General features: G+C 46.4%; 1 protein-coding gene across 1 annotated transcript in view; it reads left to right on the forward strand.

Annotated features, from left to right (window-relative positions):
• Nucleotides 1–23,459, forward strand: part of LOC144497632 (uncharacterized) — an 81,866-nt gene that overhangs the window by 30,997 nt on the left and 27,410 nt on the right. Inside the window, exons 7-9 of the mRNA XM_078219074.1 lie at nucleotides 9,680–9,763; nucleotides 21,780–22,261; nucleotides 22,350–22,445. Of these exons, the coding sequence (XP_078075200.1) occupies nucleotides 9,680–9,763; nucleotides 21,780–22,261; nucleotides 22,350–22,445 (662 nt within the window). The remainder of the gene's footprint in view (nucleotides 1–9,679; nucleotides 9,764–21,779; nucleotides 22,262–22,349; nucleotides 22,446–23,459) is intronic.

A 23,459-nucleotide genomic window follows, 5' to 3' on the forward strand; every position in this document is an offset into this window, starting at 1 on the left:
GCTTCAAGAAATACTTCATTGACTGGAAAACACTTTAAGGCATCCCCTGGTGATGTAAAAGCAGTAACAAGTCTCACAACACCACGTTAAAGTCCAACAGGTTTATTTGGTAGCACAAGCCACCAAATGGCTTGTGGTTGCTTGTGCTACCAAATAAACCTGTTGGACTTTAAGCTGGTGTTGTGAGACTTCTTACTGTGCTTACCCCAGTCCCACGCGGGCATCTCCACATGATGAAAAGTGCGGCAGGAACGGTGTATTTTCTCACTCAGTTTCCTGTTCAGTGGGAAACACTTTCCTGCTGTGCTGCTGTTCCTCCAGCAGGTGGAGTCGTGTGCGTTTCTGCAGCAGCTCAACCCATCCCAGAACCCTGCTGCACCCGCAAAGCTTCACTCATAAATATAGTCGCTGTTCTCACATAGGAAAATGCAACAGCCTTGTTACACACATCACCATCATCGACTTCAGAAAACGTACTGGAGGACATGCCCCTGTCGGCAACAACGGGAAGAAGTCGAAATGGTTGAGAGCTTCAAGTTTCCAGGTGTCCAGATCACACACAACCTGTCCTGGTCCCTCCTCGCCGATGCTATAGTTCAGAAAGCCCACCAATACCTCTACTTTCTCAAGCGGCGAAGGAAATTCAGCATGTCTGCTACACTCTCACCAATTTTTACAGATGCACAAGAGAAAACATCCTCTCCGGATGTATCACAGCTTGGTCCGGCTCCTGCTCCGACCAAGACTGCAAGAAACTACAAAGCTTTGTGAACATATCCCAGTCTATCACGCAAACCAGCCTCCCATCCATTGACACTGACTACACTTCCTCGGAAAAGCAGCCAGCATAATTAAGGACCCCACACACCCCGGACATTCTCACTTCCACCTTATTCCGTCGGGAAAAAGATACAAAAGTCTGAGGTCACATACCAACCGACTCAAGAAAGTTTCTTCCCTGCTGCCATCAGACATTTGAATGGACCTACCTTGCATTAAGTTGATCTTTCTGACATCCTAGCTATGACTGTATCAGTACATTCTGCACTCTCTCCTTTCCTTTTCTATGTATGGTTGCTTTGACTGTATCGTGCGCAAGAAACAATGCTTTTCACTGCATACTAGTACGTGACAATAAATCAAATCAAAATTAGATGGGTGAGTAGTTAATCTCTCTTTGCCACTGTTGGTTCAAAGAGGAATGCTGACCAGAAAACTGGGAGAACTCCCCTGCTCCACCTTTGGTGGTGAGATCCAAACCACACAGAGTTGGAACAATCATAGAATTATACAGCTTAGTCGAGGCCCTCCGGCTCATCGAGTCCGCACCTACATATGAGAAACACCTGAACTCCCACCTAATAAAGGACAAAGAAAATTACAGCACAGGAACAGACCCTTCAGCCCTCCACGCCTGCACCGACCATGCTGCCCGACTGAACTAATACCCCCTACCCTTCCGGGGACCATATCCCTCTATTACCATCCTATTCTTGTACTTGTCAAGACACCCCTTAAAAGTCACTACCATATCCGCTTCCACTATCTCCCCCGGCAACGAGTTCCAGGCGCCCACTACTCTCTGTGTAAAACATCTGCCTCGTACATCTCCTTTAAACCTTGCCCCTCGCACCTTAAACCTATGCCCCCCCGTAATTGACTCTTCCACCCTGGGAAAAAGCTTCTGACTGTCCACTCTGTCCATGCCTCTCATAATCTTGTAGACTTCCATCAGGTCTCCCCTCAACCTCCGTCCACAAACCAAGTTTCTCCAACCTCTCCTCATAGCTAATGCCCTCCAGACCAGGCAACATCCTGGTAAATTGTTTCTGTCCCCTCTCCAAAGCCTCCACATCTGCCTATCTGCCAGCACTTGGCCCATAGCCCTGAATATTATGATGTGCTGATCCAGATACTTTTTAAAGGACATGAGGCAATCCGTCTCTACCACCATCCCAGGCAATGCATTCCAGACCGTCACCACCCTTTGGGTAAAAAAGTGTTTCCTCACATCTCCCCGAAACATCCTGCCCCTCAACAAGAGTGGGACATTCAGCCCATTTTTTCTTTCCATTCAAATACAGTAAGGTTGCCCCTGTGCAGCAACTCCATTTAGAAACATAGAAAAACTACAGCACAAAACAGGCCCTTCGGTCCCACAAGTTGTGCCGAATATATCCCGACCTTTTAGGCCTTAATTACAGAATCACTTTCTACCCTGATGTTCCACATTTCCATTCCCTTTTTTATGGGATGCGTACATCGATGACTGCACCAGCATTTGTTGCCCATTCCTAATTACCTTTGAACTGAGTTGTTTGCTGGACCGTTACACAGGACAGTTAATAGTTAAGCACATCGTGGTGGGGCTGGTAGGCTAGACCAGGTGAAGATGGCAGATTTTCTTCCCTATGAGGTTGCCACAAATAACTTTGGTTGGGGTGGTACAGTGGCACATTGGTTAGCACTGCTGCCTCAAAGCACCAGGAACCCAGGTTCAATTCCCGGCTTGGGTCACTGTCTGTGCGGAGACTGCACGTTCTCCCCGTATCTATGTGGGTCTCCTCCCACAGTCCAAAAGACGTGCTGGTTTGGTGTCATGGCCATGCTAAATTCTCCCTCAGTGCACCGGAACAGGTGCCGGAGTGTGGTGACACCTGTGGATTTTCACAGTAACTTCATTGCAGTGTTAATGTAAGCCTACTTGTGACACTAATAAATAAAATAAAAATCTATACTCCAGATTTATTTATGCAATTATGTGGTGGGATTTGAACCTCTGTCCTGCGATTATTATCCTGGGTTTCTCTGTCAGCTCTGGTGACATTACCACCATCTGTCCCATGTACCAAAGAGGTTCCTGATTCTCTCCTGAATACAGTAAGAAGTTTAACAACACCAGGTTAAAGTCCAGCAGGTTTATTTGGTAGCAAAAGCCACACAAGCTTTCGGAGCCTGAAGCCCCTTCTTCAGGTGAGTGGGGCTCCGAAAGCTTGAGTGGCTTTTGCTACCAAATCAACCTGTTAGACTTTAACCTGGTGTTGTTAAACTTTTTCCTGTTTACCCCAGTCCAACGCCGGCATCTCCACATCATCTCTCCTGAATGACAGAGCTCTCATTCCGAAGATGATTCCCACTTATTCTGGACATGGCCCTTGTCATCTATCGCCACCTGCTGCCTCTAGAGCAACATTACAGGCAGGAAGGTCACCGGGTTCCTGCAGTTCACAGCTCATTCTACCCAGTAAATTCCTCTCTACAATTGAGCTTCTATTTCTCTTTTCTCCCCTTCCTTCTTTCCCGCAGCCCTAAGGGATCCTTGCTGATCTTTCAATTCCCAGTTCCCACACAGGGTTTATACCCGGAATGTTAACCTGGCTTCTCTCTCCACCCGTGACTGAGACCCACACTCATCAGTTTACAGCTGGCAGGAGGCAGGGAGACGGTGTGAAATTATGGGATGGATCGGTAAGTGACCTTTAACCCCGCAGCGGGGACCGAGGTTTTCCCCGTCGCCATTCAGTTCCGGGACTGAAGATGGGAAAGATTCTCTCGGTGAAAGTGTGGAGATGGGACATGTTGTCCGCATTGTAAAATGACACCTGTCCACCCTCATAGTCCAGGAAAACCCCGATCTTCCGGGGATTCACACTCGGGGTGAGAGGGGTCAGTGAGGGGGAGGTGAGGGCAAAATAACCTCTTCCGGGAAACAGCTCCACAACCCAGAATCAGGGCTCAGGGAGATTCTCTCTTTCCTGTTCACAGACTCTCGGGCCACTCCCAGACTCCACTCTGTCTCCCCCACCTCCACCTCCCAGTAATGTCTCCCTGATGTGAATCCCTCTGATCCCAGGACACATTCCCAGGAATCAAACCTCTCCGGGGTGCCAGGGAGCGGCTGCCGTTTGTCTCCGTCTCTCACACTGGTCCGGTCCTCAGACAGGATGAGCCGGGGATTCGCTGTGTTCGGATCCAGAGTCAGAGAGGCTGGAGCTGGGGGAGAGTTACAATAACACAGTCAGTGATTTAATTTCTTGCTGTGATTTATTCAAAATCTTTTTCCTTTTTTAACATGCTCACTCGGGTTCTGAATTGCTGCCACTCGAGGGTTCAAACACAAGAGATCCGGATTTAAACCCGAGATTCACTGGAAATAGGAACAGGGTGAGGTGGATTGATGTTGATCACAGAGTGAGGAAGGAAGATTCAGTGTGGAGTGAGGGTGGGAGTACAAGAGGAGAGTGGAAGGTGCAGTAGAGGTGGTAAAGAGAGAGAGAGAAGGAAGAGGCTGCCATTTCTCTGGAGATTATTTCGTGTTTGTAATGTCCCTGGGTCAGTCATCCAGAGGCCCAGGCTAATGTTCTGGGGTCAAAGAACAAAGAAAATTACAGCTGCCCAACTGAACTAAAACCCCTCTATTCCCATCCAATATTAATATAATATAATATTCATGGGTTAAACACCCCAACACTCTGCTGTTTGAATTTAATCGTAATGAATATATTTACAATATAAAGCTAGTCTCGGAACATAGGAACTGGGAGCAGAATTAGGCCATTCAGCCCTTCGTGCCTGCTCCGCCATTCCATCAGATTATGGCTGATCCCTCCCTGGTCTCAAATCCACCTCCCCACCTGTTCCCATTTTAATAAACCCATTATTTTATCAGAAATGTGAAACCATTTAATGATTCAGACTCCACCGCGCTAAGGGGCAGCGAGTTCCACAAATTCACCACCCTCTGCAAAAAGTAGTTCCTCCTCATCTCAGTTTTAAATCGACTGCCCCTCAACCTATACCTGTGACTTCTTGTGCGTGATTGCCCCGACCAATGAGGCAAATGTGGAACCGAGTAAGAAGAGTCTCAGTGAACAGGGAATTGAGTAGAGATGCTGCAGGATTGTGTTATTGACCATGTCAATGGCTGGAGTGAGATTGGGGAGCAGGAGGAGAGACAATGTTCGAGATTCACTCTCAATGGGAAGGACATTTCTAAACTGTTTCATTCCGGGTCTCTGCTTCTGATGAAAACTTGGTTAGATTCGATGACCGGAACTCTACCACCTCACCCACATGGAATCGGAGCGGGCGAGGGCCCAACAACTCTCCGTTGACCTCGGGCGGGAATTTCCGGTCTCGTCCGACCAAGCTTGTAAAATCCCATCCAATGTTTCAGTTGTGGGAATACAGAGATGGATTTCAGGGATTAGGAAAGCTCAAGGATTTTGTAGCAAGGACAGAGGGTGAAGGGTGAGTATTTTTGGGAAGGTTTTTATGAAAGTGGGTATGTAAAGGAATTAGACATAGCATGAGGAGAGTGAACCATGGACAATGTGAGGCAGATGGAACACAGGAAAGAAAGATGTTCGAGAACAGTTTAGGGTGATGGGCGGTGGGAGAGGGGTCAATGGAAGAGGAGGAGGGTCCAATAGAGAAACAGTCTCACTAAATAAAACAGCAGCTCTTGTGGAATTTACAGCAAAGCCCAAAGACAGATGGAGTTCATCTCGGGAGAGAGGTTCTGTCCAGAAGCTACACAGTATCAGAGTAAAACTCAGAGGGCAGCACTGCAGTGAAGTATTGTCCAGGCAACCATGATTTTAAAATGTTTCCTTCAATTTACAGAGATTGAGTGAAAGACCAGAGACACCAAAATGAAGGAAAACTGGGGGTGAAATTGGAATTTGGGGGAGACGCAAACTCAGTGAAATTGCAGTTTCCCATTGTTCGATAATTTATCAGATATTCTGTCCAAGGAAGTGAACATCGGGCAGAGCGCAGAGAAGTGACTGATTCGCTGCCTCCATAGTACAAATTTTGTGCTCGTTTGAGATTTGGCTATTATGCATTCGTCAGTTGATGGACAGAGGAGGAAAAGTCTCGCCAACTTTACAGCAATATCCAAGTTCTGTATCACCAAATAGCTGTAAATAACTGAAACCAGATCAGAGGAAGTGGCTGAGAGTCTAGATTGAAGTGAGTGATAGCGGGTGACCCGGCAAATATTTATCTCTCAAACAACATCACAGAAATAAATGATTTAGTCATTATCACATTGTGCAGAGACTGAGTGATGCCCCCAGTACAACAATGAATATGATCAGTTTTGGTGAGTTATCCACAGATAACAGCACGGGAGCATAAAAGGCAGGATATATAAATGTAGTTCTTTGTTTTTGTTGTCTCTTCCAACAGTTTATATTCAGAATGCGAATGAGTTATCCTGCTTGCAGCTGATCACCACTCACCTTTCCAGACACATTCACAGCACTGTATTCCCCCCCCCCCCCACCCCCCCCCCCCACCCCCCCCCCCCCAACCCCCCCCCCCCCCCCCCCCATCTACCCCGACATACCACCACACACTTTACTTACCTTCATGGTCAATTTGCCTGAATTCCTTCCATCGCCATCTCCATCATGCCTGATTGAGCACGTTTACAATGTTGCAAATCTGTGGATAACCCGCCAGCGATGTCGCGCTGCAGTCCACCTCTCTATCTTTCACCCCGCCAGTGGATTGGACATTTCACAACATTCATGGGGCAGGTTATATTCACAGCCGGGTGTCCCTGGTGAGGGAGCATGCAGTGTCCATGGACACCATTGAAGCCTTCCACGTTCATTGGGCACCGCCAGGGCTGGGCTGTGTTATTGACCCTTTTACTCACCTTTTGATTTGATGTTTTAAGTTTCATTTTTTAATATTATTTATTCGTGTCACAAGTAGGCTTACATTAACACTGCAATGAAGTTACTGTGAAAATCCCCTGTGAAAGTCACAACATTCCGGCGCCTGTTCGAGTGCACTGAGGGAGAATTTAGCATGGCCAATATATCTAACCAGCACGTCTTTCAGACTGTGGGAGGAAACCGGAGCACCCGGAGGAAACCCACGCAGACATGGGGAGAATATGCAAACTCTGCACAGACAGTGACCCAAGCCGGGAATCGAAACCAGGTCCCTGCCACTGTGAGGCAGCAGTGCTAACCATTGTGCCATCTCACTTGTACTTTGTTTTTGTTTCAGGTGATCCCCCTTTCAGGGGTTGCCCTTCTTGCTTTAGCCCTCAATTTGTTCAGTTTACTTGGTTTGCCAACAAGGCTGGCAATGAAATTATTGATTCCAGTTTATTTATTAGTGTCACAAGTGCAATGAAGTTACTGTGAAAATCACCTACCATCTGAGTCTGGGTTCTCTGAGAAACTGAACATTCACTCTGCACTGCCTTCACATCATTCCTTTTTAAATTTAGGGTCTTGTTCAGCACAAGGATGTTTATTTTTATCTCTGCAGTTTCGGAGTTTGAACAATTGAATACAATACTCTCTGAACCTCTCTTATCCAGTGAAAAGATTCCTGAGTTTGATACTGCACACAGACATCAGTGGTTATTTATTCTGGGAGCCAGTTTATCCCTTTTCAGCTGTTTTTATAAATCAATAAAATGAATATTAAAACATACCTGGAATAACGGAGCCTATCATTTTCTCTGTGTTGTGTACTTTGTACTTCTCCACACACACTGTCCCTTTCTCAAACTAAAACAGAAAATGCTGGAAAATCCCTGCAGCTCTGACAGCATCTATGGAGAGAGAATAGAGCCAACATTTCAAGTCAGGGTGACCCTTCATCAGACTGTCCTTTTCTGTTGCTGACAGTTTTTGAAGGTCCTCAGTAATCCTTAAATGTTAAAGGATTGATGTGATAATTTGTGTTAATCTTATCATAAACACATATTTGATTTGATTTATTATTCTCACAGGTATTAACAGACAGTGAAAAGTATTGTTTCCTGCATGCTATACAGCCAAAACATACCGTTCATAGAGAAGGAAACTAGGGAGTGCAGAATGTTGTGTTACAGTCATAGCTAGGGTGCAGAGAAAGATCAAGTTAATGCAAGGTAGGTCCATTCAAAAGTCTGACAGCAGCAGGAAAGAAGTTGTTCTTGAGTCGGTTGGCACATGACCTCAGACTTTTGTATCTTTTTCCTGATGGAAGAAGTTGGAAGAGAGAATGTCTGGGGTGCGTGGGTTCCTTAATTATGCTGGCTGCTTTGCCAAGGCAATGGGAAGTGTAGACAGAGTTAAGGGATGGGAGGCTGGTTTGCGTGATGGATTGGGCTATATTCTCAACCTTTGTAGTTCCTTGCAGTCTTGGGCAGAGCAGGAGCCATACCAAGCTGTGATACAACCAGAAAGAATGCTTTCTATGGTGCATCTGGAAAAGTTGGTGAGAGCCGTAGCTGACATGCAAAATTTCCTTAGTCTGCTGAGAAAGTAGAGGCGTTGGTGGGCTTTCTGAACTATAGTTCTCACTATCTCACAGTATTTTACCAAATCTGTACAGTTTGAGTAAGTGTGTCCCACCTACCTACACATTTCCATTTGCAGAGGAGCAAGAGAGCTCTCCCACTGTCCTGGACAACATTCCTCCCTCAACCTGCAGCACGGATAAACCTGGATATCATGTCATTTCCTTTTGTGGAATCAAGTGCTATTCAAATGGCCCCCTCATTGTAACAAACACGATTATCAGTAAATCATTGTGGGTGCAGTATGTTTCTGGAACAAAACACGAAATGCTGGAAAATCTCAGCAGGTCTGACAGCGTCTGTGGAGAGAGAATAGACATGATGTGGAGATGCCGGCGTTGGACTGGGGTAAACACAGTCAGAAGTTTAACACCAGGTTAAAGTCCAGCAGGTTTATTTGGTAGCAAATGCCACAAGCTTTCGGACCCTGAAGCTCCTTCTTCAGGTGAGTGGGAATTCTGTTCACAAACAGGGCATATAAAGACACAGACTCAATTTACAGACTAATGGTTGGAATGCGAATACTTACAGCTAATCAAGTCTTTAAGATACAAACAATGTGAGTGGAGAGAGCATTAAGACAGGTTAAAGAGATGTGTATTGTCTCCAGACAGGACAGCCAGTGAGACTCTGCAGGTCCAGGCAAGCTGTGGGGATTACAGATAGTGTGACATGAACCCAATATCCCGGTTGAGGCCGTCCTCATGTGTGCGGAACTTGGCTATCAGTTTCTGCTCAGCGACTCCGTGCCGTCGTGTGTGGTGAAGGCCGCCTTGGAGAACGCTTACCCAAATATCAGAGGCCGAACGAGAGGTATATGAAAGGCATAAAAACAGAAATTGGTGACAAGGGTGGGCAGGCCCGGCAAAATCTATGGAGAGGGAAACGGGTTATATTGTAATTCATTTTACGGGATATGCGTGTTGCTGGCTGGGCCCATCGCTAATTGCCCTTGAAAAAGTGGTGGTGAGCTGACTTATTGAACCGCTGCAGTCCATGTGGTATAGGGAGAGAAGGAGTTTCAGGGTTTACATCCAGCCACAGTGAAGTGACGATTATATATCTCCAAGTCACGACAGAGTGATTTGGACGGGAAAGTCCAGATGCAGGTGTATCCATGTATCTGCTGCCCTTTGTAGCGGTCCTGAGTGCTATATAAGGAGCCTTGGTGACACATTGCATCTGGTGCAGATGGTGCGCACAGTTGGTAGATGTTGGGGGGATTGAATGTTTGAAGAATGGCTGCCAATCAAGCCGTCTTCTTTGCATTGGATGGTGTTCAATTTCTTGAGTGTTGTTGGAGCTGCACTCATCCAGGTAAATGGAGCGTATTCCATTATGCTCCTGACATTTGTCTTGTAGATTGTGGGCAGGCTCTGGGGAATGGGAAAGCGAGTTGCTCGCCGCAGGATTCAGAGTCTCTGACCTGTTCATGTCGCAGCCACGGTATTGATATGCCTCGTCCAGTTCAGTTACTGATTGACAGCCGCACTGCAACATTACATTGCGCTCTTCATCTGGTCATTCCTCTGTTCAGATCATTCCTGCCCAAAACACAGGAAATACCAACAAATTATCTCCAAGTTTAGTTGTCTGGCGGGATTTCAGCGGATTAACCAGCGTTTAATTAAATACAGTCCGAAGAACAAAGAACAAAGAACAATACAGCACAGGAACAGGCCCTTCGGCCCTCCAAGCCCGCACCGCTCCCTGGTCCAAACGAGACCATTCTTTTGTATCCCTCCATTCCCACTCCATTCATGTGGCTATCGAGATAAGTCTTAAACGTTCCCAGTGTGTCCGCCTCCACCACCTTGCCCGGCAGCACATTCCAGGCCCCCACCACCCTCTGTGTAAAATACGTCCTTCTGATATCCGTGTTAAACCTCCACCCCCCTCACCTTGAACCTATGACCCCTCGTGAACGTCACCACCGACCTGGGAAAAAACTTCCCACCGTTCACCCTATCTATGCCTTTCATAATTTTATACACCTCTATTAGGTCACTCCTCATCCTCCGTCTTTCCAGTGAGAACAACCCCAGTTTACCCAATCTCTCCTCATAACTAAGCCCTTCCATACCAGGCAACATCCTCTGTACTCTCTCCAAAGCCTCCACGTCCTTCTGGTAGTGTGGCGACCAGAACTGGGCGTAGTATTCCAAATGCGGCCGAACCAACTTTCTACACAACTGCAACATCAGACCCCAACTTCTATACTCTATGCCCCGTCCTATAAAGGCAAGCATGCCATATGCTTTATTCACTATCTTCTCCACCTGTGACATCACCTTCAAGGATCTGTGGACTTGCACAGCCAGGTCCCACTGCATATCTACACCCTTTCTGGTTCTGCCATTTATCGTATAGCTCCCCCTTACGTTAGTTCTACCAAAATGCATCACTTCACATTTATCTGGATTGAATTCCATCTGCCATTTCTTTGCCCAAATTTCCAGCCTATCCACATCCTTCTGTAGCCTCTGACAATGTTCCTCACTATCTGCAAGTCCAGCCATTTTCGTGTCGTCCGCAAACTTACTGATAACCCCAGTTACATAAGAACAGAAGAACGTAAGAAATTGGAGCAGGCGTAGGCCATCTAGCCCCTCGAGCCTGCCCCGCCATTCAATAAGATCATGGCTGATCTGAAGTGGATCAGTTCCACTTACCCGCCTGATCCCCATAACCCCTAACTCCCTTACCGATCAGGAATCCATCTATCCGTGATTTAAACATATTCAACGAGGTAGCATCCACCACTTCAGTGAGCAGAGAATTCCAGAGATTCACCACCCTCTGAGAGAAGAAGTTCCTCCTCAACTCTGTCCTAAACTGACCCCCCTTTATTTTGAGGCTGTGCCCTCTCGTTCAAGCTTCCTTTCTAAGTGGAAAGAATCTCTCCACCTCTACCCTATCCAGCCCCTTCATTATCTTATAGGTCTCGATAAGATCCCCCCTCAGCCTTCTAAATTCCAACGAATACAAACCCAATCTGCTTAGTCACTCCTCATAATCAATACCCCTCATCTCTGGTATCAACCTGGTGAACCTTCTCTGCACTCCCTCCAAGGCCAATATATCCTTCCGCAAATAAGGGGACCAATACTGCACACAGTATTCCAGCTGCAGCCTCACCAATGCCCTGTACAGATGCAGCAAGACATCTCTGCTTTTATATTCTATCCCCCTTGCGATATAGGCCAACATCCCATTTGCCTTCTTGATCACCTGTTGCACCTGCAGACTGGGTTTTTGCATCTCATGCACAAGGACCCCCAGGTCCCTTTGCACAGTAGCATGTTGTAATTTTTTTCCATTTAGATAATAATCCAATTTGCTATTATTTCCTCCAAAGTGAATAACCTCGCATTTGTCAACATTATACTCCACCTGCCAGATCCTCGCCCACTCACTCAGCCTGTCCAAATCTCTCTGCAGACCTTCTACACCCTCCACACGATTCACTTTTCCACTTATCTTTGTGTCGTCTGCAAACTTTCTTGCCCTACACTCAGTCCCCTCCTCCAGATCGTCTATATAAATGGTAAATAGTTGAGGCCCCAGTACCGATCCCTGCGGCACGCCACTAGTTACCATCTGCCAACCAGAAAAGCACCCATTTATTCCGACTCTCTGCTTCCTGTCGGATAGCCAATCCCCAATCCACGCTAACACCCTACCCCCAACTCCGTGTTCTTCTTCAGCAACCTTTTGTGAGGCACCCTATCAAACGCCTTTTGGAAATCCAAAAACACCGCATCCACTGGTTCCCCTTTGTCAACCGCACTAGTCACATCTTCATAAAAATCCAACAGGTTTGTCAAACACGACTTTCCCCTCATGAATCCATGCTGCGTCTGCTTAATCGAACCATTCTTATCCAGATGGCCTGCTATTTCTTTTTTAATGATGGATTCCAGCATTTTCCCAACTACAGACGTTAAGCTAACCGGCCTGTAGTTACCCGCCTTTTGCCTATTTCCTTTTTTAAACAGCGGTGTAACATTAGCCGTTTTCCAATCCACCGGCACTACCCCAGAATCCAATGAATTTTGATAAATAACCACTAACGCATCCGCTATTACCTCTGACATGTCTTTCAGTACCCTGGGATGCATTCCATCCGGGCCCGGGGACTTGTCCACCTTCAGTCCCGTTAGTCTACCAAGCACTGCCTCCCTGGTAACATTAATTGTATTGAGTACCTCTCCTCCTACCAACCCTCTATCGTTAATATTCGGTAAACTATTTGTTTCTTCCACTGTGAAGACCGACACAAAAAACGTATTTAAAGTTTCAGCCATTTCCTCATTTCCCACTATTAAATCCCCCCTCTCGTCCTCCAAGGGTCCAACATTCACTCTTGCCACTCTATTCCTTTATCGCTTTCTCAGTCGTTCTTTGTTGCAGGGAGACCAGGACTGGGAGATGAATATCCAGGGGTATCAGGCATTTAGGAAGAATAGACAGGAAGGAAAAGGTGGTGGGGTAGCTCTGTTAAGGAGAGTATTAAATTAAAGACCGATGCGTACAGAGTGGCCAAAAATAGTGGCGAATCGGAAGATTGGGAAAACTTTAAGAAACAACAAAGAATGACTAAGAAAGCGATAAAGAAAGGAAAGATAGGTTATGAAGCTAGGCTTGCTCTAAATATAAAAAATGATAGTAAAAGCTTTTACAAATATATATAAAGAGTGGCAAGAGTGAATGTTTGACCCTTGGAGGATGTGAGGGGGGATTTAATAGTGGGAAATGAGGAAATGGCTGAAACTTTAAATAAGTTTTTTGTGTCGGTCTTCACAGTGGAAGACACAAATAGTTTACCGAAAAACGGTGTCAATCTTAATATTTAAGGAGCATCTTAAAGGAGGGGAGGTCGGTCGGGAGGTTTTGATGGAATCACGGCCATAGGGCCGGGACAGCTGAAGGCACAGCCACCAATGTTGGAGCTAAGGGAATTGGGGTTTAGCAAGAGGTAGAATGGAGCAGCTCAGAGATCTTAGTAAGTTATCGAGCTGGAGGAGTTTACAAAGATAGGGAGCAGCGAGGTCAAGGGAGGTGATTTGAACACAAGGATGTGTTGAGGGAGCTGGATGTATTATCACACACAATTCACACCTCAGGCGCACCCAAACCCGTGTCTCCATCACAAATACAGACAACAGTCAGAAAACACTGAAACGGACAGGGAGATGATCCATTAGTTTCACTGTGTTTCAGGGTGAAAACTGTGTTATTGACCGACAGAAAATTATCCAAAAGGGGAATCACAGACAAGGCCGGAAGGAATAAGGGAATGGAGTAAGGAATGGGGAAGGACGCCAGAGTTAGAATAATCCCCATATCTCATAACATAACAGAATCGCCTCCGGAAAAGAGGAAAGTCAGGAAACTGACTAACTTGTTCCATTATGTTCACAAGTATTAGATGAATGCTGGAACTCTTATTTCTCAGTAAGAAGTCTCACAACACCAGGTTGAAGTCCAACAGGTGAAGGAGCAGCGCTCCGAAAGCTCGTGATTCCAAATAAACCTGTTGGAGTTTAACCTGGTGTTGTGAGACTTATTACTGTGCCCACCCCAGTCCAAAGTCGGCATCTCCACATCTTATTTCTCATTTTGACTCTAAGGAAATAATCACATCAGACAATCACCTTGAGACATTTCAAACAGTCTTATTGATTTTTGTGTATCGGTAACTCTGAGATTTCTTGATCATTAGAATCTCAATTCTCTTTAACTTCTCGATTTTTTTGATTGTTTCTGGAATCTTCTGTTCTTCCCTGAGATCTCCGAGTAAAATGTTTCTCGGTGAAATCCTGGTGCATTTTAATCAGCAGGAAGCGACTCGTGATTCTGTCCGTCTCTCCCAGCAGGACGCGTCTTGTCAGTTTCACAAAACAGCTTCAGTTCTTCCCGATAATTCCCACCTTTCATTCCCTTGTGGAATTCAGATTTAATTCACCGGGTTTTATTTTGTCTGAGTCTCCATGTCAGAGGAAACATCCTCCCAGCATTTACCCTGACAAACCCTGAAGAATTTGAGATGTTTAAATGAGACAACCTTTCATTTTCTCATCTCGATGAATTATAATTATAATAAAATTATCTCCTTATAAAAAGCCACCAGAATTTTGTTTCATGAATCTTCTTTGCACTCCCGCAAATACAACTGTATCCTACAATTCTGGTCTCCAGAACTGTAAACAGTAATAACAGCTGCCCACTCACCAAGGCCCTTTATAGGATCATAGAACAGAATCACCCAATCCCGACAGTGCAGAAGGAGGCTATTCGGCCCATCGAGCGTTCACCGACAACAATCCCACCCAGGCCCTCTCCAAGTATTTACCCTGTTAATCACACACTAAGGGGCCATTTACCATGGCCAATCAACCTAACCCGCACATCTTTGGACTGTGGGAGGAAACCGGAGCACCCGGAGGAAACCCACGCAGATACGGGGAGAACGTACAAAGCAGGCAGGAATTGTGAGGCTCTGTGAGGCAGCAGTGCGAACCATTGTGCCACCGTGCTTCTGTCTATTTACTGTGTGAAATCTTTGCTCCGAAATTCCAATCCCTTTGTAATCGACCGAAAGTCAGGAGTTAACAGTGACCCGAGTCAACGGTTTAAAATATAAAGAAATATTTTAGGTGGGAAACACGAGGCTTGTGATTGATCTTTTTGGTGCGGTGTCTCTGAGACGCTCTGTTGAGTCTCAGGAAGTTTGTAGAGTTGACCCTCACATCATTTTGCCCGGCAGAGGGAATCCCATTGCGATATTGGCTGGAGTACCAGACAACCCAGGAACCCAGGCGGGGGTAACTGTGACTCTTTTGGGCGGTTCTTCCCGGAGAGTCAGTTCTGGCGAGTTGTCTCTGTGGCGTTTTCTCCTGTTTTTGGCGACCACAGCGACAGTCGCGCCTCCCCGTTGGCCCCGCTGGTAAACTCAGTAATCCGCTACTGGGGGACTAAATCACTGCGAAAAAGTACGAGACGGCCGTGATCTGCGTGGATCAGAGACTTGGTCGCAAGATGGTATGAAAGAATGGAAATCCCGTTGTTGATGGATCAGAGCGGCTGGGATGCGTCCCGGTTAAACAACCTCCCCGCAGTGGCGTCTGCAGCAGCGCAATGTGCAAAATGTCAATGTCACCGCCACACATGTTCCAGCTCTCCGGAGCGAGTAACAAGATCGTCCGCAACTCCAACCCAAGAGGAGATCTTGAGATCCCCGCCCTGTTGGCAGCTGGGTTCGGGTCCCAGAGCAGAAGAGGCAGCCAACCCAGTCGCGGACGACACTGTTATAGAAGAGTCCGAGTGGACGGCCCATCCACCGGAAAATGCGACCTTTGTAACAACACAAACCTTCTATAAGAAGAAATATCGTGTTTCCAACAAGGGAACGGAAACTCCGGCCAATGAGGCGGCAATTGACACAAATGGAGAAATATCCGAGACGACCACCTTCATGGAAGGGGTCACTGTCGAGCCGACTTATGACAGAGCATCAGTCAGAGAGGTGATCACCCATTACCCCCATTGATGGGTTGTTCTGCAGCTCCTGTAACACCCTCCTCCCCACGATCGGCTTCTCCAACATCCACATGACCAAAGTGCCCCAGGTTATAAACATCAGAACCAGGTGTTGGTGCTGCGGCAAAACAGGAGAATATCAATCCATTGCCTGCCACTGTCCTCAGTGTAGCGGAGAAAGGCAACCTGTAGCAGTGGGGGAATAGCAATGCAGCGAGTGCGAGCTCAGCTTCACCACCAGGTCTGGGCTCAGCCAGCACGACAGGCAGAGACATGTCGCTTTGCGCACCCAGAAGCGCCCGGAAGCGCCTCAGGCCAATTCTAAGCCGGGGAGCCGTGCCCGTAAGTGGCCCCGGAGCAAGTTACACTCCTGAGGGAACTGGAGCCGAGATTTGCAGGATGCCGGTTCACCAATAAGGAAATCGCAAACATCCTTCAAACTAAAACACCCAAACAAATCTCAGACAAATAAATATATACAGCATTCCAAATGAAATCATCTCGCCTCAATAACAACTTACTTTTTCGAAGTAAGTTCTATCCCACAAGTTCATCCCTAACAAGGGGCCGATATCAAGCGCTGTCAAATCATATCAGTGATGCGAGGCAGCAAACAAAACCATTGCCCACATTTCTGGTTGCTGCCCGTTTGTAAAGAACGCAAGAATTAAACACCACAGCAAGGGATTCCAACAACTACACCGATATGTCAGTGAGTACTGCTGAACATCTTACAAGGAGCCAAGACTAGTGGCCAAGGACGGCTCCTGATGGAAATCTGACAAAATACTCACAGCAGATCAAAGAGTTGCAGTGGTGGGTGTCACAGTACGATACGAAGACGACTACAAGGCACCTGAGTTGCTTGGGAAGAAAAACGACACAAATACAGCCATCTGGGATCGGAGGTGAAGGAATTGCCGGGAGGTTCTGAGCCTGAGTACTTGGGCTTTGTGCTGAGAGCGAGAGGGAAATGGCTGGAAATGAACAACGCCTTACTAACATTCCTCAATATCCAGAAATACAAAGCGTTCGCCCGAAGATATCCAGACTCATAATATCCTTGACACTTGAAATGTTGCAATTTTTTAGCGACAAGTGAGTGAACTGGAGTTCCATTCTAAAGCCCAGCCTTTGGCTGGAGGGAGAGTCTGACCCTTGGTGCAGGGCGCGGCTCCAAAAGAAGACAAGTATAGTGGGCACCGTCACAGGGTGCAGAAAATGGTGACAGAAAAAAAGAAATATAAATGTACATAAATATAGAAAGCTAAAAAAATGATGGCGAATAATTCACAGAGCATGGTGATAATTTCCCAGGTTGTGCAGGAATTAATATGTCTGTTGGGTGCAGTGAACACATGGCGGTGGGAACTATAACCTCACACATATCAAATGATGAATTAAGGGGAAATGTCCTCGGACTCGAACAAGAACTTTCCCCAGTCTTACTCTTCCCCGAATAGGAAGTCGCCCGTGATAACTGACAGGAGCCGCCCCGAAAACAAGATAGATATTCCCAATTAACTGGCTGCCCCTCAGTTAACTCCCCGCTTCAATTACCATCGGCACGGCCCAACCCTCGGCCGGTGGCAATGCTCGAGAATTCAAAATGTCGATGAGAGACGTAAAGACTCGGATAAAGCACTCGCCGGAGTGTTTCAAAATAGCAGATTAGAATTGACTTGTCCAAACCAGAGGCGGAACACCAAGACTGACAGTGATCCTGTTTATTTCCTGAGTTCTCCAATCACTTGACTCCACCATTACTGAACTGAAATAGTTCTATTAGAACTACACCACCTTGATGTCAATCATCTTCTTGTAGCTGAAATCAAATCCAGTTAAATGTTGCAGCAAATATCAAAGCTTACACATTAAAGTAAAATCTCCATAATTGTAGATTTCAGTGTGAGCTTTCCAGTTAATCTTTCCCAGGTGCATGGGAAGTTTCAACAACGGGATTGAATGAAATCAGTTTTCGAAGGGGAATTGATTAGGTCCCAGTAGCAGAATGCATTAAAATCATTGGATGATCCAGCACAGGGGGAGACCATTCGGCTCAGAGTGTCCGTGAACCTTCAGAGACAGTCTTGGGCCGATTTTAATTGGGAATTCTTTCCTGCAGCACCGAGATTCTGTCAGCAGGTGGCAGCGGTGCGCTTTGTAACAATGAAAGACTTGAGTTCACACCGAGTTTCAATCCATCCCCGAAACTTACTGCACCCGCAATGAATTACTCAGAGCAGCAGCACCACCCGTCACAGTTGAATCCCACAGAATGTTCTCTGATAACGGAACTCTTTCATCATCTTCATTAATCCTGCAAATAAAATGACACTATGAATTCACAATGAACAGTGCAGATATTCTCTCCGGTAAATACTGCAGCCGATGAAGCATAGAAATCATAGAAACCCTACAGTGCAGAAGGAGGCCATTCGGCCCATCGAGTCTGCACCGACCACAATCCCACCCAGGCCCTACCCCCACATATTTACCCACTAATCCCTCTAACCTACGCATCCCAGGACTCTAAGGAGCAATTTTTTTAACCTGGCCAATCAACCTAACCCGCACATCTTTGGACTGTGGGAGGAAACCGGAGCACCCGGAGGAAACCCACGCAGACACGAGGAGAATGTGCAAACTCCACACAGACAGTGACCCGAGCCGGGAATCGAACCCGGGAGCTGTGAAGCAGCAGTGCTAACCACTGCGCTACCGTGCCGCCCGTTGCGTTGCGTTGTTCTGCAAACTCAAAGCGGGTTATGTTGTCCTGCAAGGTGCCGAATTTCGTGTGTATTGTTGGAGCTCCACTTTACCAAGCAAATGGAGAATATCCCTTCACAATCCTGGCTTGTGCCTTTTATAGGGATGATGTGGAGATGCCGGCGTTGGACTGGGGTGAGCACAGTAAGAAGTCTCACAACACCAGGTTAAAGTCCAACAGGTTTATTTGGCAGCACCAGCTTTCGGAGCCCCAAGCCCCTTCTTCACTCACCTGAAGAAGGGGCTTGGGGCTCCGAAAGCTAGTGCTGCCAAATAAACCTGTTGGACTTTGACCTGGTGTTGTGAGACTTCTTACTGTCCTTTTATAAGGGGCAGACTTTGGCAGATGAGTTACATACTGCAGAATTCCCAGCCTCTGATCTTGACCAGCAGTTTTTATATGATCCGTCCAGCTAAGTTTCTGGTCAATGCCACCACAGGTTGTTGATGGTGAGGGACTCAGCGCCGGCGATGCTGCTGAATAACAAGAGGCGCTGGTTAGATTCTCTCTTGTTGAAGATGACATTTGAGTGACGCGAATGTTACTGACAACTTATCATCCCAAGTCAGAATGTGGCCCAGACACAGACTGTTTCAGTATCTGAGGAGGTGTGAATGGGACTGAGCACTGTGCAATCATCAGTGAACATCCCCACTTCAAACCTAATGTCGGAGAGAAGCTCAGTGAAACTCTCCGCCTGGTGTCTGGAAGCCATGGGGAGTTTCAGCGCTTTCTCAATCAAATTGCTGAGTCACATTTCTGTGGGTGAATCTCGCCCCGGTTCTCTTCAGCTCCCTGCTGTGTTACTGTATTTACTCTGCAGTGAGTGAAAGTTATATATCAGACATTAACAGACCCAATCCTTAATAAAAACATAAAATACAGGAATCACTCAACAGATCAGTCAGCATCAATAGAGAGAGCAACAGAATTCACTTTTCAAGTCGATGGCCTTTCATTGGAACTGGAATATTTTACAGAGTAAACAATTTCTCAGCAAGGACAGTGTCAGAGAAAAGGGTGGAGAGTAAGAACAGGGAGAGGTCTATGAAATGGTGGAAGACAGGAGAGGTTAAATGTCTAAAGGTGTAACGGTGCAAAGTATAAGAGAATGGGGAATGGGACTGGTGAAGAAGCGCAAGATGGTTCCAGAGCAGTGCTAACGGTTACAGCAGAATGGTAACGGTGGTTAGAATCTGAAGTTCCTGAATTCAATGCTGAGACTGAAAGGCTGGAAAGGGCAGAATGGCAATATTCCTAATTCCTGTCAGGAACAACCAACACTGCATCACCAGAGCTGTGCATCAGCGGCTGTTGGAAAAAGAGACGTGTCGATGTCCTTTTAGAAACAAAGACATCAGTTAACAGTGAGCTCAGTAAATGAGGAATAATAATTATATAAGAACGCACTTTAGATGGAACATATCGAGATCACAGTCGATTTTATTGTGTTCAGTGACTCTGTGATCCTCTGGGTGTCTGAATGAAATCCGTGGAGAGTTCAGTGTCCAACATTTCATCCGGAAGAATGTATCCCATTGAGACATTCATCAGATGAACAGACAAACCAGGAGTGCAGTAGATTGGAGTTGACTTGCACAAGGCAGAGTCTTGATACCAGGTCTGCAGCGATCCTGTTCAGTTCCTGAGTTCTCCAAACACTTGTGCTCCACGATTACTGTTGTTAAATCCCCCTGTCAGCACAACAATTTATAATTAAATGGTTTTCATTGCGGGTTTCGAAGCCAACTAAATATAGCAGCATGTATTGAGTTACTGCAGAATTTTAATGCGTAAATCGTTCTCGCAGAATGGTGAATACTAATGTGACATTCTCCTGATAATCTTTCTCACTAATAGTCAGGGAACATCTCACTAAACAATGGGATTTACTGAATGGGATTTGTTAATCTGGATTTGATCAGATCCAAGTTTATGAATCAATAACAATCCTAGTCTGATACAACACAGAAAGAGGCCATTTGGTCCATCGAATCTGTGAATCTTCAGAGACAGTCCCCATTTCTTGGGCCGTTTTTAATGAGGAATTCTTCCCTGCAGCACTGTGATTCCGTCAGCAGGTGGCAGCGGTGCGCTTTGTAACAATGAAAGACTTGAGTTCACACACAGTCTCAACCCATCCCAGAAACTTACTGCACCCGCAATGGGTTACTCACAAGAACAGGAACAGCTGTCAAGTCAGAGATTGTCACAAATGACAGAAACTTCCCAGATTTTTTTGGCTGGAAATGAATGTCAGTAAATTCCACTGGGCTCCGCACCTTGTCACCCTGGAAACCCATCTGACGAAGGAGCAGCGCTCCGAAAGCTTATGGTATTTGCTACCAAATAAACCTGTTGGACTTTAACCTGGTGTTGTGAGACTTCTTACTGTGTTCACCCCAGTCCAACGCCGGCATCTCCACATCATGAAGAAACTTCGCCCAATATTGGAGGAGAGATTCCACTTCAAATGTTCCCTCATCAGTTAAAAGCAAATTACTGCGGCTGCTGGAATCTGACGAAGAGACATCCAGACTCGAAACGTTTGCTCTGTTCTCGCTCCACAGATGCTGTCAGACCGGCTGAGATTTTCCAGCATTTTCTGTTTTTGCTCCGTCATCAGTTGATGTTTCTCTGGCTCCGGGTCCCCGGGAGGGATTCATAAATATCTATGAAACTAAAAGTTATTATTTCTAGATAATAAACCAAACTTCACAGATCGAACCCGCGAAATATCTTCTCAATAACTGCTGTGTAAAATATCTCCTTGACATTTATGGGATTTGATGTTTTAATGTGAGCGGCTGCAGTGATGAACACAATTCAGTTTCTGGATCCGGATCTCACACCGAGTTTCACCAGAGTGGTTTTAATCGGCAGTGGGTTCAGACTGAAGAAAAATGCAATGAAATCTCGATCCCTCCCATCTCCACCTCTTCTCCCCATTCTATCTCTCCAAATCTCTCTCTCTCTTTCCATTGGCAACATCCCCGGGAGCCCAACCCGCCCCCGACAGAGTTCAATTATTCCCCTCCATTATCCTTCAGACCTCTCCAGTTTTTATCTCCGGTGTGAAAGTGGAGAGGACATGGCCCACTCTGTAATAATAATTCCCTGAGTGATACAGTGAACTTTATCGGGAAATAGCTGAACTGAGGATGTGCGGCAGGAAAACCGAAACTGAAAGCGGTTTGAATCAGGAAGTGCTGAGTGTGAACATGGCTTCCAGACAACAGCTCCAGAGTTTGACCGAGGAGACAATTTGTCCCATTTGTCTCGATATCTTCACTGAACCCGTTTCACTGGATTGTGGACACAGCTTCTGCCGCTCCTGCATCACCCAGTGTTGGGAAAAGAAGGCGATAAACTCCTGCCCGGAATGTAGAGAGGAGTTTCCGGAAAGAAACCTCAGGATAAATCGGGCCTTAGCGAATCTGGCCGAGAAAGCTCGACAAATAAAGCTAAATCCGAAAGAGAAGGAAAGTAAACTTCACTGTGAGAAACATCAGGAAGAACTGAAGCTGTTTTGTGAAACTGACAAGAAATTGATCTGTCTGATTTGTAGAGATTCGCGGGAACACAGAGATCACCGCTTCCTGCCCATCGATGAAGCTGTTGAAATCTACAAGGTAAAAGGGAAATATTATTTACCTGATAGTTTGATCACATTTTCAACATCCAGCACTTTCATTCTGTGATTTTCTCTCCCAATCCCAGGATCAGCTGAAATCTTCCTTAGTTTCTCTCACAGAGAAGAAATCGGCGGTTCGAAAAAAGGAAATGAAACAGAAACGGAAGATTTCTGAAGTTAGGGTAAGGTCTCCTGTGCTGATTTTCTGGGATCTCGATTAGTTTTGTTCACTTTATCGTGGGACATTAATTATGTTTGGAAGGTTTGCTAAGGTTACTGGGGACGGTTTAAACTAGAATGGTTGGGGGGTGGGAATCAAAATGGGCGGCACGGTAGCACAGTGGTTAGCACTGCTGCTTCACAGCTCCAGGGACCTGGGTTCAATTCCCGGCTCGGGTCACTGTCTGTGTGGAGTTTGCACATTCTCCTCGTGTCTGCGTGGGTTTCCTCCGGGTGCTCCGGTTTCCTCCCACAGTCCAAAGATGTGCGGGTTAGGTTGATTGGCCATGCTAAAATTGCCCCTTAGTGTCCTGGGATGCGTAGGTTAGAGGGATCAGTGGATAAAAGATGTAGGGCCTGGGTGGGATTGTGGTCGGTACAGACTCGATGGGCCAAATGGCCTCTTCTGTGCTGTAGGGTTTCTAAGATTTCTAAAATGTGGTGACTGGGAGAGAGGAGGTTCGAGTAAAAATAAGAGGTGCTGTTCGGCAGTGTGAGAGGGAGGATAGGAAGGGGAAGGGGAGCTCTCAGACCGAAGGGTTGAGGTGTGTTTATTTTAACGCAAGGAGTATAGTGAACAAAATGGATGAGCTTAGAGCGTGGATCGCTGCTTGGAAGTGTGATGTGGTGGCCATTACAAAGACTTAGTTATCTCAGGGTCAGGACTGGGTACTTCAAGTACTGGGTTTCAGATGTTTCAAGAGGGACAGAGAAGGAGGCAAAAGAGGTCGGGGAGTGGCACTGTTGATCAGGGATAGTGTCACAGCTGTAGAAAAGATGGATGCCACGGAAGGATTGTCGACGGAATCTCTGTGGGTGGAGGCTAGGAACAGGAAGGGATCGGTAACTTTACTGGGTGTTTTCTATAGGCCGCCCAATAGTAGCAGAGATGTGGAGGAGCAGATTGGGAAGCAGATTCTGGAGAGATGTGATAATCATGATGTGGAGATGCCGGATAATAACAGAGTGGTCGTGAT

The sequence above is a fragment of the Mustelus asterias genome, chromosome 8 (genome assembly GCF_964213995.1).
Source record: "Mustelus asterias chromosome 8, sMusAst1.hap1.1, whole genome shotgun sequence".
NCBI classification, from domain to species: domain Eukaryota; kingdom Metazoa; phylum Chordata; class Chondrichthyes; order Carcharhiniformes; family Triakidae; genus Mustelus; species Mustelus asterias.